Here is a 20,264-nt window from a genome sequence, read left to right as displayed (position 1 = left end):
ATTAGTTTCCATTTTATTTTTATGTTTCTGTTGTATTGTGTGACTTCGTTTTTGTTGCTTTTTTCTGATGTCTGAATGTTAACGTGAATATTTTTGTAAGCTGTTTTGATATTGTACTTATTTTCGCTGCATCTGAGTAGATTTTATTATCAGCATCATTTAAACTTAATACTTGCATTTGAGAGTAAGTAACATTGCATTTTTAAGGTCCTAATTTTGTTTATGGAGTGTCCAACAACAAGTTTATGTACATAGGTGTAAAAACACTATTATGTCATAATATCAGGCACTTATCCTTACCCCACGTCTTGACAGCTCTCAAATGACTTGTTCCGTAATTCATCTGTCTAATCCCCTCCTATCCACTAGCCTAGTCTGATGTGATTGGTCAGATGGTCTAGTCTGCTTTGATTGGTCTACCACGAATGAGGCTCACAAACTACAGTGTTCTAATCGGACTAGGGACGACTCGATTGCGTGATTTAGAGTCGACTCCCTTTTTCCAAGCAAAATAACTTTCAGATTTTCAACTTGGCAGACTACTTACTTTCAAAGACTGCAACATAACAAACTGCATGTAATGTAATTTTTATGATCTAATGTTACTTAATCTTTAAAGGCAGGGTGTCCGATTTCTTATAGCCGTTGTTGATGTTCAAATCATCAAAATAGACATACCCCTACCCCCATCTGTCGCTTTCCCCAGCGATCATCTCGACTAATTTCCATACTGTGCACCTTACTGCTTATTTGCTACAAGGTTGTTTTGGTACTTGGCCCGACTTTGTCTAAACAAGTGTAATTCGGAAATGGGACACCCTATCTTTAAAGTCATCTGGCTCATATCTGCCCCCTTCAGTTCCGGCACAGTAACTGTCTGCCTCAGCTTCTGCCTTTTCACTGCGGTTTTATGTACGATTAGCAAGACTAATTACGTCAAACACATTCATGAAAGATATTTGCCAGACTGTTGAAAGTGAGGGTGTTTAATAAACATGCCTGCAAACATTATATTGGCTACATACAGAGAGACAGCAACAGGCACGCGCATAATGCACGTATCAACCCAGTGTGTGAGTGCAGTCCTTGTCGCTGCCGCACACTGCATTTCTCCCATTTATTTGAGCAGGAAATGTGCATATTCAGCTATTTTGACTATAAAATTATCCAATTATTGGAATCATACAGAAAGCAAATTTATAGCAAAGAACAGGTTTAATTTATAAAATTTTATTTGATGTTATCACTTTTTTTTGGTCATGATGACAGGTGAGGCTCTGCCTCCCCTGACTGTACATCACTTCACTGTTTCCTGTAAACTATCAGGTCTTGACAGATGATGACTCAGAAGTTAAAGGGAAGCTGAAAGTAAATGTTGTCGTCATGCAGAGTTGACAAATGCCGCTGGTAAACTGATTAACTACTCCTACTACTCAGAATGGAGACGACTAACAATGTTACTGTAGATTCAAAATTACAGGAGTTTAAGGCATCTCTGGGTGGACAAAGTTTTTACTCTGGAGGATCTATCCAAGGCTGAGAGTGCTATCATTTGTTTTTGTTAACAGGAACAATTCCAAAACGAAATGGCTGTGCTTAAGGATGGATCTGTTTGAGTCAACAGAAACATTACTGTATATAGTTTGGATCCTGTATTACATAATGGATTGTTATTGGTAGGAGGAAGAGTTTGTAAATCAGAAAAAGCTTAGTCCGTTCAGTAATGGTTCAAACCAAAAGTAATGTCTACGAAAGTCCAATTAATAATCTTTGCATTCTATTAGAAGCATATTAATTTGGGGAATTCAGGAATAAAATGTACTGCTTCTTGTAGATACATGCAGTGTTGATTATGGCTCCACATATTTATATTCTTGTTCAGTTTGTAATTGAAATGTCTTCCTGTCATAAACAATTAAGAGGTCGGTTTGTACTACAAGCCATTTTTGGCTTCTGTGACGTATAGAGGGTATGCATAGACGTTACTTTACCATGTGAACACCACGTGAGCACTGCAGAGCGTGCCATCCTGGGTGGCTAAACACTCAGGAAAATGACTGCTCAGAATATCAGAAAATGCAATTCCGCACAACATTCAAAGCTGATTATTATTTCAGCAAATAATATGCAGCAGGGGAATAGTTGAAACAAAGATATCGGGACTAAAACTCTCAATAATTTAATGAAATAACAGGGAGCAGACTCAAGGGCGATCATAACAGTTTCCCTACGACTTACAAATGAGTCAGATATTCCTGGACACTGAAATGTTGCATTTCCTGATATTCCAGGCAGTCATTTTGTGTTATGCAGTGTTATGCAACCCAGGAGGGTAAATCCGGCATGCTCAAGTGGCGTTCACGTGGTAAAGTTACATCTATGCATACTCTCTATTTGTCCACTGGGTGGCACTCTGGTACATATGACAAAAGGGAGTGGAGGGGTTTATAGCTCTTCTTTCAATGATTCCAACCATTTGGTTTATCGCAAATAATCTACAATGATATTTGATTGAATTCTGCTTCAGGCAAAATATCAGTTCTGGTAAAACTAGGTATCAGTGCTGCCTTTGACATGGTAGATCACACGATACTCCTTCATAGGCTGTAACTAAGTAGGGCTTTCTGGGTTGGTACTTGTTTCGGTCAATACCTTAATGGGAGTGGTAACTATGTGAAAATATGTGCAAATAGGGGCAGATTAAGATTATCAGGGGCCCCTAGGCTGATCTATATGTGAGGCCCCCCTTAGGTGGCTTTCAGGTGCCTTTCACGCTTCCAGTTTAGTTCAGAATGTAGCATGATTTGCATGAAAAGCCGCTAATGTAAAAGCTGTCATGTGAACTCAGGTGCGCACCAGGGTACCGAACCCTGCGCATGCGCTTTAGCCAATTACGATCTATTCATTAAAACATATGTAAGAAATAATATGTTTTAAAAAAACAATGTTTCAAGATTTCAAAATAGTCCTAATAAATAATCTGTTTGCAAGCAGAAAGCTCTGTTGTTCACTCTGCGCATAATAGCATCAAATTATTACAAAACAAAATAAATTTAGCCGTGTTCTGTTTACTAGCATGTGTCATGCACCTTTGTGATGACATAAGATGAATGTAAACGTAGCAGGGTTCAATAGAATCAAGCTGAGCCTGAGACACAAACCAACACTGCTTCCCCGTTATGCTGTCTAGCAATAGCAGTGAAGTAAATGAAAATGATTGACATGATTTCATCCAAATTTGACCCTAATGTAACATGTATCTAGTCACCGGGTTATTTTTTTTTTTATATTTCTTATGGGCCAATGAGGGTCTATTTTTTATTTGCTCTGAAGTAATTTAAAAATAAATAACCCAATCAGAGGCCGCTAAACAGATGGAGCCCCTAGGCTGGAGCCTAGGCAAGCCTATGCGTTGATCTGCTCTTGTAGTCAACCATAAATCTGACTGGACACCCATGACTTGTAGTGGTCCACAGGGCTCGATTCTTGCTCCGCTCCTCTTCAATTTGTATATCCTCCCACTTGGTCAAATAATCAAAAAGTACCAGGTGGCCTACCACAGCTATATGCAGATGAGCCACATATTTACCTAACCCTCTCACCCAATGACTACAGGCCTATTGACTCTCTTTGCCAGTGCATTGATGAAATTAACAGCATGATGTGTCAAAACTTTCTTCAGTTAAATAAAAACAAAACTGAAGTCATTGTTTTTGGTAACAAGGATGAAACTAACAAAGTAAACACATACCTTGACTTAAAAGGTCTAAAGACACAAAGTAAGGTAAAAAATCTTGGTGTCATTTTAGAGTTTCAGCAGTCATGTCAAATATGTTACCACCTCAGAAACAGAGCCAGAATCAGATGTTTTGTCTCAAACCAAGATTTAGAGAAACTAGTTCGTGCTTTCATCACCAGCAGGGTGGATTACTGTAAGGGACTCCTTACAGGTCTTCCTAAAAATACCAGCAGACAGCGGTAGCTCTTACAGAACGCTGACCAGAACCAAAATATCTGAGCATATCACTCCAATCCTCAGTGTTATTGCTTGTTTAATTTGATTAAATGAATCTGAATCTCTGCCAGTTCCTGTCTCCTTCCTTCCCTAAAACTTTGAACTTGGTACAAATATAAACAAAACAGACTTCTCGGATAATTAGGATCAAGGCAGTTAGAGATAACAAGTGTTCACTCAAAATAATGTGAGTCAGCATTTTGCCATTATGCCACCCGTAGCTTTAATCTGGTTCCAGAAGACATCAGATGTTTGTGGTCAAGAAGACGTGACGGGAGCCGTGAGGAGGGCCGGTGGCGTGACTGATAGTTGGAATCAACTGCACACCGGTCCCGCATATCTCACTAATCCAGATTAAAAACACACTTGTTTAGCTGTGCATTTACAACATGAGCACTGTGCTGGTTTACATCAACTGCACTTCTATTTCTATTTTTTTTCTTCTTATTCTTTTTATGTACACTCACATTTTTAATACATTTTTATGGCAGTTTTATTGTTTCTTAAAATCTAAAGTTGTGTTTCTGATCTTAAATCATTTGCATTTTAAAGATACGTCTTATTTCTCTTTGTCAATCATTTTATGTAAAGCACTTTGAATTGCCCTTGTGTATGAAATGTGCTATATGAATAAACTTGCCGTGCCTTGCCTAATTGCAGCTACTAGTGGCAGGCATAAGCTGATCTTTAATTCTTACATGTGAGGTATCTGGATATACTGTTACTGATGACAGTTACGCAACAGCTTGGACACGGCAACCTGCAGGGAAAGCTTTGGAGTGGATCATGCACATATGGAAGTGGAAGTAACTGTTGAAGTATAACCAAAAAAGACTCACTGGCAAATCAATTCAGGATCTCAAAAAATGACGCTAGTAGCACAGTGTCTCTTCATGGTCAAAGTGTACAGACTGAGGACACGACAGTTTATTACTGTGCCAGAAGACCCCAGCAGGGGAAAACCACATAGGCCACACAATCCACAACAGACTATCGTTGGTGTACACAATTTTTTTCTATGTCATCAAACACTATTTTGACATGACGGATCACATAATATCGCATAATTCATATTATTTACAGGCGTAGTTCATTTGGAATGCAAACTTTCATCAGCACTGAAATTTGCTTTAGCCTAATCATAAAAAAATTACACAGTAGTGAGCCACGCCACCAAAAGAGGGGGTTCTGTTGCCAACATGACTTAACAATCTACCATGGCCTTTTTTGACATGTTTTGCAGTACTTTCATAAAAGAAACATCTCAGTAACCCCTCCTCCTCATTTGCACATGCACCTGCTTTAGAATAATCATATTTTAGAGATCATACTGTATCTTCAAGGCCATGCAAATGCATTTGCTTTAAACTCTATATAACAACCAAATTCAGGCAAACTGTCACTATAAGCAATTAACTAATACAATATTTCATGTGCAGCAGTTACATCTTTTCATTTTTTTTTTATTATGGGGACCACACACATTTGGCATTTCATCTTTATTGTTGTGTTAACTCATCAAGGTATTTCTAACATTTTGTGTATTTTTTCCAGCTTTAAGAGCATTTAATTCATTTTCAGAAGAGTTGATGTGATTCGTGTTTTTAAATTCACAGGTATCAGCGGTGATGAGATCAGATTAGATCAGTCTCCTGCTGTGGTAAAGAGACCTCAGGAAACAGTGAAGATCTCCTGTAAAATATCTGGTTTTGACATGACAGACTACTTAATGGACTGGATAAGGCAGAAACCAGGGAAACCTCTGGAGTGGATTGGAAGTGTTAACTCTGGTAGTAGTGATGAAGTTACATATGCAGACTCAATGAAAGATCATTTTATTCTGAGTGAGGACGTTTCTGCAAGTACACAGTATCTGGAAGCCAAGAGTCTGAGAGAAGAGGACACTGCTGTATATTACTGTGCTCGACAGTCACAGTGACTTGATCTGATGAATCAGCTCTACAAGAACTGTCAACCATCAACTACACATATTAGGCTAAACAGCACACTTCACATTATGATTATCATCAGGGAGTTTAAATTGTCCTTAAAGTGATAAAATAGTTATCATAATTCATAATTCTCTCTGGTGTTTAGGTAAACTATTCAAAGGAATGAGTTTAATATTGATCTTAACATTTTCATTTTCTCCATTCTATTTTTTAATGTTCTTTTTATATCATCCATATTTAACTAAGTGTGACTTCATTGTCAGTTGGGACTCCAGGTGAAATAATAAATAATCTGTACAAATCTATACATTGGTTTTTGTCTGCAGTGCCAAAGAGATTATTATACAGTATTTGTAAATAAAAATCTGAAGTTTCCTGATCTTTTAAAGCCCCCAGGTGCAGCACTACAAACACTGCTGGTACTAAAAACACATGTCTTGATGCACCTTTTCCAGCACCCATACTCAAATGCAACCCGGTTCTTACTTACGGACCTTTACTCAGACCCTTCTCAAAAAAATCACATTCAACCTCCTATAGCAGATGTTAATAGACCTACAGCAGCTTAAAAAACAGATTTTTAATCAACCTGATAAGCTACTTCTTAAACTGTAAGACTTCCTGAAAGCCTGAAAATATATCCTTAAAAATAAGGTTTTAATAAAGTGTTAATTATCCTGTCAACTTTTCGGAGGCCTTTTTGAGCCTACACGTGAAAAAGCATGTTGGAACTAAAATGGCAGTAACTCATGAATTCTTTGGAATACCGAATCACAGTTGGTCTCGTTTTTAAAAAAGAAAAGTAGCTGTTTTTTGCCAAAAAAAAAATCACACACACACACACAAAAAATTGAAGGTATGTTGTTAGGATAATTGTAAAAAATAAACGTTTATGTTTTCCTTTGATTAATAAATTCATTAAAAAACAAGGGTCGCAAAAGAATAACAAAAAGTCAAAGCACACTCTTTTTTAAAAAAATAATCAATTACTCTCCCTAAATAAATTATTTTAATGTATTCTAGAGTCCATACCATTCCAATGATATATAGTTTGTCATGATTCCATTAAGAAATTACATGCACATTATTGACGCAAACTTAGGTGTCCAGTATACAGAAAGGGTGAGAGTTATCAGACTACTAAAGTTAAAAAAAATGCATCTGTTAGATTTTAACAGCATGTGAGATCACGTGTACTGCCAATTTTAAGAATGCTGACATTTTATGTTATGAGAAATTTCCACTGTACCGCAAAGATTTGACATAAACAGTACATGAGTGTACTTTAGTGAGAAATGTAAGTTTCAGCGCAAGTTCTGCTGGGAAGAACTTGTACTGTTTTTCATTTGACTGCAGCCATGTGAAGTCATTGAACAATTATTTTCACTGAATGTCTAGAACATTGGATTTTCCAAAATATATACAGCCATAATGTAACCTCCCTTAAAATTACAACATAATCACATAACCACTACACATACTGTATAATGTTAGAAAACCTAGTCAGTGGTGTCAAAAGTATTCACATTTATTACTCAGGTAGAAGTATAGATACTAGGGTTTAATATGACTTTTGTAGAAGTTGAAGTATCAACTCAAGTTTTCTACTCTAGTAAAAGTATAAAAGTACTGATTTCAAAACTACTTAAAAGTATTAAAGTAAAAGTAATGTAAGGATAATAATGCCATTCAGGTCAAAAGCTTAGGCCGTGCAATAGGGGCCTTAAAAATATTTTTTCTATAGGCCAATATAATGTTATATTTAAATTTGGCTACCTGTTTCAGCCACATATATGCCCAAAAATTTTGGTACAATGCAAATACATTAACACATACATGTGTACTACTAAGCATTGACATGTGTTTCATGGAGCAGAAGATATGATGACTAGTTGCCTATAAGTATTATAAAGTTTAAAAAGTCGAACTTCAGAGGCATGTCATCAATAACCGTTATTGTAATGTACATGTACATCCAAGCTTAGCTGCAGGAATCCGAGGGCAACGGACAAGAAAATTGGTGTACCCAGGGGAGGCTTAGTAACAATTACCCTTGTATGGTTGTCTTTATACAATAAACATTAGTGCTGCTGTCAAAATGAATGGTATGTACTATGCTCAATTCTATAGCTAATGCAACAATGTCACTGTAGAAAGGTTCAACAAAAGGAAGGAAGGAAACGGGAACCGGCAGACATTTAAATAAAGTTTATATCAAGGACACAAACCAAAAACACAGAAGTAAAATGCCGGCAGCCCCTCACGGACGACCGCCGGCGAAATAACATAAACATAAATACAAACTTAAAACATGTTCGGGCCCGGTCATCTCTCTTCGACGGTCCGGTCGCTTGTTCTCTTATATGCTCCCAATCTCCTACGTGATTCGAGCCCGGTGTGTGCACAGCTGGCGCTCATTCACAATTACTCACCAGTCTCGAACTACGGTCTCGCCCCGCCTACTCCACTACAGTCACATTTAACTAGAAGATGTAACAAAAACTTTGAAATCAATCTTGTATGTACAAATCCATCCATCCATCCATTTTCTACCGCTTATCCGAACTACCTCGGGTCACGGGGAGCCTGCGCCTATCTCAGGAGTCATCGTGCATCAAGACAGGGCACACCCTGGATGGAGTATATGTACAAATCCTGTAATCTAAATCAGTTAAGCACAGACCATGCAACAAAGAGTTACCAATAGGCTTTGTTTAGCCGCAAAAGCAGCTGGTTCTCAAAGTTCTTTGAGCCAATGCATGCTCTTCTTTACCTGAAGATCAGCCCTGCAACACTAAACAGATTTCTGAGGCTGCTGAGGCAGCTACTTTATCCACACTTGTCTGGGACACTCTTGGAGTCTCCCACAGCTTGGTTTGTTTGGAGGGTGGGGCCAAAGAACCTTCAGTGGATGACTTCCTTTTGAGGGCTGCTGATGTAAGTTGAGTGTACCTCTCTAGACGAGGGTATTTGCGGGACGCATGAATTGGGCTTCAAACGCTGTGCGCGCACGCGCTACGCGGGACGGGTGGTCACCCTAGATGTGAGTATTAATCTGAGCGACTATCAGTCAGCCACTGGCTCGCAGACCGTTTGCACCTCGCTTCGTCTGACCGTTCCCTAAGAGACGGTCCCACCGATTTGTTCCTACACCACGTATCGGAAACGGTGCGTGATGATGATGAGATGTTGCAGCTGTGTTCTTGGGTATGACAGACCATCCTCGACTCTGACGGGCACAACACTTGTACTGCACGTTGGGGTTCCAGCATGCAGTGGCACGGTTTTTCTTCACAGGGTGTTTCTTCTGTGGAGAAAATGAATCTATACGCATAGATTAACATTCAAATTATTTCTCTCAAGCCACAAACTCAGACTATTCTTGGACTTCTGCTGTATTAATGTCATGCTAGAAGGTCAGACTACAAGTTAGGGAGCAGTTTCACTGGTGATTGGTCTATGCAATTATGTTGAGTAGAACAGAATATTGCCACTTGAGTTTACTCCCCGGACCCAGTTCTCTACAGATTTTTCCCCGTGGCCCACAGGGGGTCTTCTGTGTTGCTTTATAAACTGGACTATTGTGGAGTTGTTGCCGTCAATAAAACCCTGATTTACCCCGCACTTGAGTCTCTTCTTGTCTGCCATGACAATACCAGTTGTTTAAAGTCGAATTTCAAATCTCACACAGAGCCCACCAAATGAGTTTGCAACGTTGAAACCATGGCATATCTTGGCAAGTACCTAACGTTACCCATAGCTAACAGAAAATTTTCCAATATTAGTACGTTATTAGGTAACTACAATATTGTCAATGATCGACTGATAATAACAAAAACTATAGCTTTGCACAATTAACTTACATTTTGCATATACGTTAGCAATAATATAAGCTCAGATAACATTGGGCTAAAGTCGAATTTCAAATTTGTCAATAATCGACTGATGATAACAAAATTGCATCTTACCTCAATATGCTTTTTCAAATTAGACGGCGAGTTTTTGAAAGCCATTAGCTCGTGGTACTTGGGTGCGCAGAGCTTGCAGCGCATTCGAAATGAGTTGTTTTTGCATCCAACCATTTAGAAAAATTCTTCCAGGTACGGCCAGGGATGTATAAGGGTTGACTGATCATCCTAGCTACCAACTCCTCGCTGGTGCTTGGTAGGGACATATCGATCGAGTCCTCTTCTTGAGTCTCTGCCACGGACATCTTCGTACTTGGCTACATACGTCTGCTATGTCCAGTGTTGGGGGTAACATTAACGAGTTACAAATTTGTATAGACTACGTATCACAACATTGTCAATCGCAAACGCTAATTTATTCAAACGTCTCTCTACCGAACTTCCTACTGTAGCGTAATTTGCGGAGGACGAAGAGAAAGCACCCGTTTAATAAATGAGCCAGTAGTGGAGCAATAATAACTTTCATGGACATCGTCCGACCCAGGGTACGCGCCATGACCTTCATCGCGCGAGGCGTGATGTGTTGCGCAGCCGGGTCGACCTTCCCATAAACGAGCCTGGTGGACGTGCCGGGGCATGGATGACCCGCGAGCCGAAGCTTGCGGAGTGACATCCACGGGAACCCCCGATCACCAGGGGCGCTGAGGAAGCTGACAGGGTTGCGGCAACATTCCGGAGAAAGTAGCCGCTGTGACCGCCAAACCTTATGACAAACCGTGCCACTGCATGCTGGAACCCCAACGTGCAGTACAAGTGTTGTGCCCGTCAGAGTCGAGGATGGTCTGTCATACCCAAGAACACAGCTGCAACATCTCATCATCATCACGCACCGTTTCCGATACGTGGTGTAGGAACAAATCGGTGGGACCGTCTCTTAGGGAACGGTCAGACGAAGCGAGGTGCAAACGGTCTGCGAGCCAGTGGCTGACTGATAGTCGCTCAGATTAATACTCACATCTAGGGTGACCACCCGTCCCGCGTAGCGCGTGCGCGCACAGCGTTTGAAGCCCAATTCATGCGTCCCGCAAATTGAGACGGTGTCACGCATAATCAAAGCTTGCTCAAAAAAAAGTTGGTCGCTCTATATCCTCGAGCCCCAGGCAGCCAAACGAACATTACTTGACAGTTCAGCACGCTACTGTTGCCACACCCACCCCTCAGTTGAACTACTGACTAGGTTGTTCCGTTGTTGTCATGACAGCGCGCGCACATGCACACACTGGGAAGGAACTTTTAGATGCGCGCTCCAATTTGAAAAATGGAGAAATAGACTGAGTCTGAGTCAGGGGCGATTCTAGATTTTCAATATTAGGGGGGCTCAGCCTCCAATGAGGATGTATATATAGAAAGAGCCACACTCTAATCATCACATACCCAGCTAGCAAAAATTGTCTGGCCCACCACTGGGCCGCATATGTGCTTCAGTTCTGGCCCAGTTCTGGCTGGGTCCCCGGCCCAAAACTGGCCCAACCACTGAAAATGGACACAACCAATTTTCTCTGGGCCAGACAAGGCCCACACACTGTAAAACTACTCTTACATACTGCTATGGCCCGGATCTGGCTAGCACAGTGTAAAGTGACTCGATCTGGCCCAGGCATGGCCCAGACCCTTTGTTCTGTCATCATCGGCTTCGTCCCCGGGCCAGATGCGGCCCATTAACAGGTAAATGTATTTCTATTTATAGGAAAAGACAAATTTAACTGTGTAAAAAGGGTAAGGGCTTTAATTAAAATTTAACACAGAACAATATGAACACATTAAACAAAAACATATGACCATGTACTAAACAAAATACATTGTAATCTGAACATATGATAACAATAAACAAATACAGCAGACTTTACAAATACACTACACAGAGGCACACACACACAAACTACTTTTACAAGAAAAATCTATTTTTGTCTTAGAAAACATGAACCTATTCAGCTACAAACAGGTTTCATCGAACCAGACACACACAACCTGTCAAAAAGGTATTTAAACAATTGAACAGTTAAAATTAAAAATAACAACATAAACACATAAACACATTTATTTACAATTTTTCAGAAAAACTAAATAAAAAAAAATGACCCACCCACCAAAATCATACTTTTTACATTAAAACATGTAATACAGTCATACAGTCACAAACACAGATGCACAGACAAATTTTTTTCCTTCAACAAAAGACGTCTCTTGCGCCCACCCTCTCGGTCCGCTGCCAACTGGAGCCACCTCTTCATGGTCCCCTCCACCTCAGTTTCAGCAGCATTAGCCGTTAGAGGGTTTCTCCGAACTGCACCTTACAGATAAAGTCATATTGTTATGACATCGTAATCATTTACTACGTAAAACATCTGAGAGAGTAATAATATTTCTAAATGTATATACTTACTAATCACTACGTCTCTGAGTTGGAGGGTGGCAAGCGATGTCTTACCATTGACTCCTCTCCAATTGAGGTTTTTTGCCAGTGAGTTGGCGATCACCCTTTTCAGTATGCGCCAGGTGCAGTCACGCACATCTGTCCCGCCAATTAGCCCCAACCAGTTCACCTTTAACAGTTTTCAAGGTTGGTCATAGTTATTACAGTAGTCATTTGTTCACATCAAGGATTTGTGTGTCAATTTAAGTTCTAAAAATACTTTTTTTAAATAAATTAAATTGTATCTAACCAGTTTTTGCTTGTATTCTGGGCTCTGCTGCATTCTTTCCTCCAGACTATGCAGGTGAGGAAGGTCTTTGAGGGGCAGAGAACTTTCCTCAATATCGAAAGGCTGCACTTGAACTTCCCGCAGCTGCAGAAATCTCAGGATAGTTGTTTGTTGGTCCAAGACCATCTCTAATTTAGTTAATACCTCCCTGAGCATGGCTATGAAAAAGAAGATAAAAATATAAAACAATTATACACACACTTAAAAACAATAAAATTTATTTCATAGGAATATAATTTGTATAGATTAGGAATAAAACTGAGTGGAAATAACCATTGGCTTTACCTGTTTCTGAAGATTGCTGGGGCGTTCCTCGGGATGTCTGACACCCTTGCAACAGGAGAAAACTGCGTTAAATGGATTTAGGACCAGTTGTACAAAATAAATACCTACCAAAGAATTTAAATCTGAAACCAAACCACAAAAGAATATACTCACGTGGAATTTTGTTCATTGGCTCCCAGTTCTGCAGCATCTCTGTAAAGGAGTCATGTGGTGTTGCTCGTGCTTCTGCTGGTAAAGTGGTGGCTGGGGTGACTGTAGGAAAGTTTATGATGGGGACCGGTGGATGAATTTGTTTAGTTGGTGGGGCATACTCATCCTCTGAGTCCAAGGAACAACGAGCATGACCTCCAGGAGGGCCAATCCGTACACTCTTCCTATTTTAATTTAAAAAAAAAAATGATCTAAATGAATAAAAACGTGCACTATTGCCAAATTCTACAATATTTAACTAAAACATAGACATTAAATATGGCCTCGAAACATCAGAAAATACCAATAGTGATCTGGCAAACAATTACGTTTTACGCCTTGGTAGTCTTTGCCCAGATACTTCTGCATCTGTCTGGAGGTCTGACCAGGTCTACGCCTCTTTGGCCTTCTTCCTGCCCTCCTCATAGTTTTCTGTTAAATACAGTTTAGTTAACTCTGTTACATTTTAGCGTCTTTAGAGTTGAAACCATTTAATTTGAATTTGAAAAATTGTACTATTGGCATTTTATCATTCAGCTACTTAAGGTCTTAACCTGGGAATAATTCATGTCTATGCTGGACTCTTTAGTTGTTTCTTACACATTACTTGATAGAAGTAATTCAATAATGAAATATACACCTTCTGATTTTATGAAATCTGTAAAATCAAAAGAGACATTTTTGTCAAGTGTGTCTACACTTTTGACTGCTACCGTAGATTTGGATTTTACAAACAATGACTATAGAAACCACAGTGTTGAGCCCAACATCAGCCTAACATCAATTATACTGCTGAGCAGACAACCTATATTCTAATGACATAGAAAGCAGAGATTAACCAAGCAGAGTAACACATTTCAAATGAGCAATAATGTACCTAGTCATCAATATACAATGCCTCAGAATAAGAGAAACCTTGGATTTAAGTCAAATTTACCTGTTGAAAACATTGTTCGGACATCCCATCGGTCCCAGTCAAGATGAGGAGCCATCTGGTTTTTGATGGCCTGGTGTAGGGCCATGCCTCTTAGAGAATTAGGCCAACAGCACTCTCCATTCTCTACCCAAATGGCTGGGACCAGCTCCACCTCGTGCGTTTCAATAAATTCGACAACCGTGAACATATCTGTTATGTAAAACAATATTTACAGGTACATATACTGTATAAACATATCTTTGTTTTTTTTATTATTAAAGTAACACCCCCACATTTTTGAATAATGGATTACTCTGCCAAATTTAGCTGATTATTTACTCACCCCAAATGTCACACAATATTGAATTAATTAAAGTTTATGGATTCCTTTTTACAGGGACCATTATTTTGAAAGTCCAAAATAGAGTTTCAGCTCAGCTTTTTAATCACTGTCTACTATTATACCAGTCATCAACTGAGTTATTTACTGAAGGCTGCATTGAAACTGTGTTTTTGATCTTCAAACACAATGGCCTCAGCTGAATTGCGTTACATGGAGAAAATTACGATAAAAACCTAAATTTTTCTTCAACTGAAGAAAGACAAACATCATGGATGATACGGTGTAAGTAAATAATCAGCAATAATGAAATAATAATGAAATCGTGTGGGTTAACTCACCCCCTTGTAATTTCAAAACTGTATGACTTTCACATAAGAAGACATTTTGAAGAATGTTGTAAACCAAAAAATGGTGGTACCCATTAACTTCTACTGTTTGGACACAAAACCAATACAAGTCAATGGGGACCGAAGGTTTTCTTATACAAGCATTCTTCAAAATATCTTCTGTTGTGTTATGCAGAAGAAAAAGTCATACATGACAAATGACAAAAGGGTGAGTAAATGATAGCAGAATTTTTATTTTTGGGTAAACTACGCCTGTAGGCTTTTTAAAACAACAAAGAACATGTAAATGACAAGAATGTAAAGAAAATTGTCAAGGAATGTAAAAAATGAAGATTAAAACAGAATCTTGAAGCTTTAACATAAAAGGAGACACAGCAGAAATTATGAAGCTGTGCATATGCAAAGGTATACATGAAATCACTGGCACAAGTGGAGTAGCGGCACCGCTACAAATTTGTCTTGTTTTGGAAGCCTCACATATTTCTCAACATGTTCAAATAACTGAATTGTTTTTAGGCAAGACGAGATTTGGCCAACAAGGTAGATTCCCAACTGCAGTGAATTCAGAGGATAGTCAAAAAATGGTTCCATTAATTCATATTCCCTGTAAACAATATATATTTTGTCCTGGGACTGAAGGATATTGTCAATCAAAGCAATGCAGCCACCAATCTTAACACATCTATCTCCTTCACTTGACACATTAATTTTGGTACCTTCCATAACAAGCTGCTGGTACTGAAGTACTGGTGTGCCCATTATAGAGGGAGGAACTGGGCCAGAGTAATGCTCCTTTTGCAGCTTCATTTTTCCATGTGAAACTTCATCATTCTCTGTACAAGAATCCATTTCAGAGATTCGACGAATAACTTGGGCTAGTGGATGGTGCGGAGTTCTTATCATCTTTTTCATCTTGCCTAAATAATTCTCAAATGGAAATCCGGATATCAGGTCCAAATTTCCATGTCTTCGAACATCCTCTGAAAGATGGGTCAGCCCATGAACATTGTAAGTAACAAATTCAGGACCATACAATTCACCAAAGTGTGTCACAAATGACACAAGTAGTGTGTGTGCCAAGTCGTTAAGATGTGCAGACAATGATGGACTAGCAAGAAGAAAAATGGGAACAGATAATAACATGAAATTGTTGTATACTGCAGGTGACAACACATTTTGAAGGACCACTGGACCTGTGTACAACAAGAACTGTCTCAACTCGGTGGCTTTCCACCTGAGCCTTTCTGAAAGTGCTCTGGGTTTACGGGCAAAGTCCATGGGAATGAAACTTCTTAAGGATACAAGTTCATTAGAGATAATCTCCATCTGACGAGAGGACAAGCGACAGAGTAAGGGGCCAGATGCTATCCATAAATCCAACAGTCTACGCACTACCCCAAGACAAACTAGATGCATGTAGTCATGAGGAAAGCATGACACCATGCCTATATCTGCATCTACTAAAGGAGACTTTGTGACATGATGGTCCTCATCACACATCATTTTAAAAGACAGATCGGTCCGGAGTGGGCTACTGGCCTCTGGAAATGTCATCCTGTGTTTGACATAAACACCTGATTGGACACACTTGTCACAGCCTGAGTAACCCGTGTGAGTTTTTGTTCCTTTAATGAACGCTCTTGCAGGAGCATCACAGATGACAGAGGTGACTTTTAGACAGCACTGTTTCCCCTTGAAAACAAATCCTTGGCTTAGTGCTTTTAACTCACTGACAAGATCTTTAAGATACTCACCCAGACATTTTGGCTTTGAATTGCCACAGAACAGAGCAATGAGAACTGGCTTCTTCACAACACCCTGTAGCAAGCCAAGGATTGGCCAGAACTGCACAGGGGAGCTCTTAAACAAAGGTAATCCATCTACATGCAGCTGCAATTTAAATTCATGCCTGTTTGGAATATGACACCAAACATGTTCCATGCTTTTTGCAAAAGCTTTCAAAATACTGATGTAGTGGTAAGTACCGCCAGCAACAGCTTGGATACTGTAGGAGGTAGTTGTATGGAGAAGAGTTCTAGCATCCTTTGGTAGCGAAGGATGATGAACTCTCAAGATGGCCAGAAGTGCAGTCAGAGCTACTAGGGACACCCTGAAATTAACTGCCCAATCACACAAAGACTCGGTTAGTGGTATATGGACACTTTCTATGTCATAATTCTGGGAATCATCTTCACTGTCAGAAATGTGTTGCTGATCTTCCACCGAATCTTCCTGCTTATTAAAGACATTTATTGTCACATTCTCTGCACTTTCAGTAGATTGTAACTCTTTACTGCCAGAGGCCTGCATCTCATTGTCAAAGGAGGCAAGTAAAGAATTCACTCGCTTCACTGCTCGTTTTCTAAGACTACGATGATCCATGTTCTTACCTGATGTGGTTTTCTTTATCCTACCTGCAGAAACAGACAACAGAGAAAACCAAATAAAAATGTTGATTTAGTACATAAAAAATATCTTTGTCTTTCTATACGAGTAGTTAAAAAATATACTGTACCGAGTGTTCCATGGTTTGACAGCAAAATTTAAAAAAATATATATATTTTAGTTTTCTAAAAATTGCATTGTCACACCATAGGAGATATACTGTATATTTTCCAACTATCCATTTAATGTTGTGGACAAAATGTTGGCATACTTGCTAAATATAAGCAAAGAAATCTGCATTGTTTCTCACTAAAATAAAATGTTTAATTGAAGTAAAACAATAGAAGGTAGGGAGGAAATAACATAATGAATGCTTTTCTCTAATTGACACCACTATTTATTATTATGACTAAAATATATCTGGAATGCATTCCTATCGATATTAACATTTCTGTACACACCAAATTGAATGTAAAAGAATCAGTTGACATATGGGTTCTGAAGCTTAAAATAATAAAAGGAAAACAGCACTTTTATCACAACAGTTTATTTTGGGAAACCAATCTACTAGAAATCTTGTATAATAAGTCGTATTTAGATCTTCCATTTTCAAGACATTGGTAAAAATCATTAAATCATTTAATAAGTTGATTATTTCAAATAATATAAACGTATACACAAAATAGCCAACCGTTTTAAACTATAAGTCAAAATCCTAAACACTTAAAGAAAGTCTTATGCTGAAGCACAGGAAAGCACCTTCAATCATCTATCCAATGAAATCTTTTATTTTATCATCATAACCTTTAGAAAAACAATATATAAATATCATGTTAAATGCTTATATTCCACATTTTCTGCTTTTTGAAGAGGTTTATTGATCGTGAATTACTTGATTCAGCCTCACTGCCTATGTTAACGTTACCAGTGTTATAGAGCAATTAGCGCGTGCTAATGGAGCGACGGAAAGTTACCTCAGAAGATGCCTTTTGATAAAAGTGCAGTTAACGTTAATAAATAGGCTGCTCTGCTCGACGATGAAGACTACACGTGGGACTGCGTTAATGATCGACTGCCTTGAGACATAACGCAAGAATATGAGTCGAGAGCGTCATACGCCGTTAAATCTGCGCATCGCAGCAAACACAAGAAAACCCCAAATATATTTAGAATTCAACCCCAAAGTTGCTACAGGCAGTAAACTACCAGTGCTGCTTATACAATATTAAACGCATTTGCAATTAATAATGCTAAGCCACAGTATAGGCTAATGTTATATATATATATATATATATATATATAAATTATATAATGTAAGAAAACATTATAATATCTTCTGATATAAGAATAACAACAACGAATTTGGACAGCGAAACAAACGTTTATGGGTGACCTCATTAATTGAATGGGGGATTGTATGCTTAAAAACGTTAATCATTCCTCAAAATGGATTTAACCTGGTTCTTTCTTACATTAATATCCACTGTAAATCAAACATGCTTTTGCGGGCTTAATGTGCCATATAATTTAGGCTTTTAAATAGTTAGCAAATAATCCTTTTCATTGTTTTCATGCATGTTTAACATATTAAAATTGAATCAGCGACCACTTACCAGTTGGTGATGGTGTCCAAAATGAGCTCAGTTTCGCGCTCAGGATTCAAATTAGTGACGACAGTCGTCATGTTGCCGTTCCACAACCTGTGGGCCGATTGCTCCACGGAATCGGGCTGTATACTTTATCAGTTCCGTCTATAGGACACTTTAAAATTTCCGCTCTGTGTCTGTTTTATTGGCATCGGGCCACATGCTGTATTTTGTCCGTTCAGGCCAACTGCATTGTTCAAAATACGTTTTAAATATGAATTAATATTCAAGGTGTGTGTGGATCTATGCAGTGGCTAAAAGAAATACGCATTAATGGAAATGTGTTTATTGGAAATGTGTTATAATTTCCGTGTTACTGTTCTTTAAGGCTATCTTATTCATGGTATTTAACCATAATTGGGCCAGATACACTGGAATGTAGTCAATCCAGCTACACAATGCCAGATTCGGCCCAATTAAGGTGAAACACTACTTCAGTCGACCTGGACTTCAGCCGATAGTGCCAAGACTTGGGCCGACAGCTGTAAATAATATTTAATATACGTTCATTGCTTTCTCGTCTGGGCCGATTCTGGTGCATTATCGGAAAATCTGTCCAACTGTCAGCCGACACTGGCGGAAGAGAGCCAGAATCAGCCCAGAACTGACTGCTATCTGGGTATTGTATACGTTACTAAAATAAATAATTAAGAAGGAATATGCAGAAAAGCATAAATACAAGTTATTGTTATTCAAATGAATATCACATTAATCGGTCAATCTGCAACATTTATATTTCAAAGTGACAACAACAGCCACAAATCCATAAAATAAATATCAAAAATCAACTGCTGAATCATTATTTAGTAAGAATAACTTAATATGTTTCCCTGCCATTCATTCTGTTTAGCACTAGCGCTGTCACTCTCTCTGCATGACTGCTTGTTCATCTATTACCTCCACAATATGTTTTCAATTAATGATAAATATACTGAAGCGTCTGAAAAACGACATAGAGCTTCTGTACACTCCTCTGAACTCAGAACAATGAATAACACTGTCGCACCGGGCTGATCTACAGTAACTCTGCCCGTCCTGTCAAAACTACCGTCGACTCTCTATAACTATAGCACATCATCATTAATGACACTTTCTGTGCGATACAATATCATCTTGATCTTGGAAGTATGCCGTCATTGGTGTTTAGTGCTTTCATTTGGCTTGAGGTAACGTTAACAAATAGTTAACGGGGGGTGAACGCACATAAACTTTTAAACAATGGATGGGAAAGGGTCTTGTATCGCTTCCACATCATATTAAGATGCATTTATAACAAAGAATGGCAAAAATGCAGATGTCATGTTAATGAACACACCTTGTAACGTTACTCTGATAATGACGTTAACTCCAATGTGCTGACGTGTGTGAACTGAAGAATGCGCTAAATAACGCAGCCTAACGCCGTTTTCATAATAAGAGTTTTAAAGGGGACTATAAAGGGATCTCGAATTCTTGTACAGATTACATTATTACACACAAAATTTTATGGGGGCTAAGCTAGAACTTTAGGGGGCCT

General features: G+C 38.8%; 2 protein-coding genes across 5 annotated transcripts in view; one reads left to right on the top strand and one right to left on the bottom strand.

Moving 5' to 3' along the window:
- LOC130425839 (uncharacterized) overlaps positions 1-20,264 on the top strand; it is a 154,909-nt gene that overhangs the window by 23,979 nt on the left and 110,666 nt on the right. The gene's annotated exons all lie outside the window — the stretch shown is intronic.
- On the bottom strand, positions 11,784-18,297 carry si:dkey-242h9.3 (uncharacterized). 4 transcript variants are annotated; one of them, XM_056752460.1, is made up of 9 exons: positions 18,077-18,297; positions 15,434-17,131; positions 14,049-14,237; positions 13,441-13,543; positions 13,076-13,296; positions 12,923-12,967; positions 12,599-12,795; positions 12,319-12,478; positions 11,784-12,225 (listed from the first exon to the last, which is right to left on the bottom strand). In XM_056752460.1, the coding sequence occupies exons 2-4, from the start codon at positions 17,097-17,099 to the stop codon at positions 13,503-13,505; spliced, it is 1,896 nt and encodes a 631-aa protein (XP_056608438.1). In that variant the 5' UTR covers positions 17,100-17,131; positions 18,077-18,297; the 3' UTR covers positions 11,784-12,225; positions 12,319-12,478; positions 12,599-12,795; positions 12,923-12,967; positions 13,076-13,296; positions 13,441-13,502. The 4 variants fall into 4 exon arrangements, with proteins under 4 accessions (XP_056608438.1, XP_056608439.1, XP_056608440.1 ...); XM_056752461.1 differs by having other exon boundaries at positions 12,364-12,478; XM_056752462.1 differs by having other exon boundaries at positions 11,784-12,219; positions 12,364-12,478.

This window comes from Triplophysa dalaica, chromosome 7 (genome assembly GCF_015846415.1).
Source record: "Triplophysa dalaica isolate WHDGS20190420 chromosome 7, ASM1584641v1, whole genome shotgun sequence".
Lineage (NCBI taxonomy): Eukaryota > Metazoa > Chordata > Actinopteri > Cypriniformes > Nemacheilidae > Triplophysa > Triplophysa dalaica.
This window is presented reverse-complemented; position numbering and strand designations above follow the sequence as displayed.

Excerpts from the sequence above, each read along its gene's own strand:
- si:dkey-242h9.3 (XM_056752459.1), bottom strand. The coding sequence starts at position 17,099 with ATGGATCATCGTAGTCTTAGAAAACGAGCAGTGAAGCGAGTGAATTCT.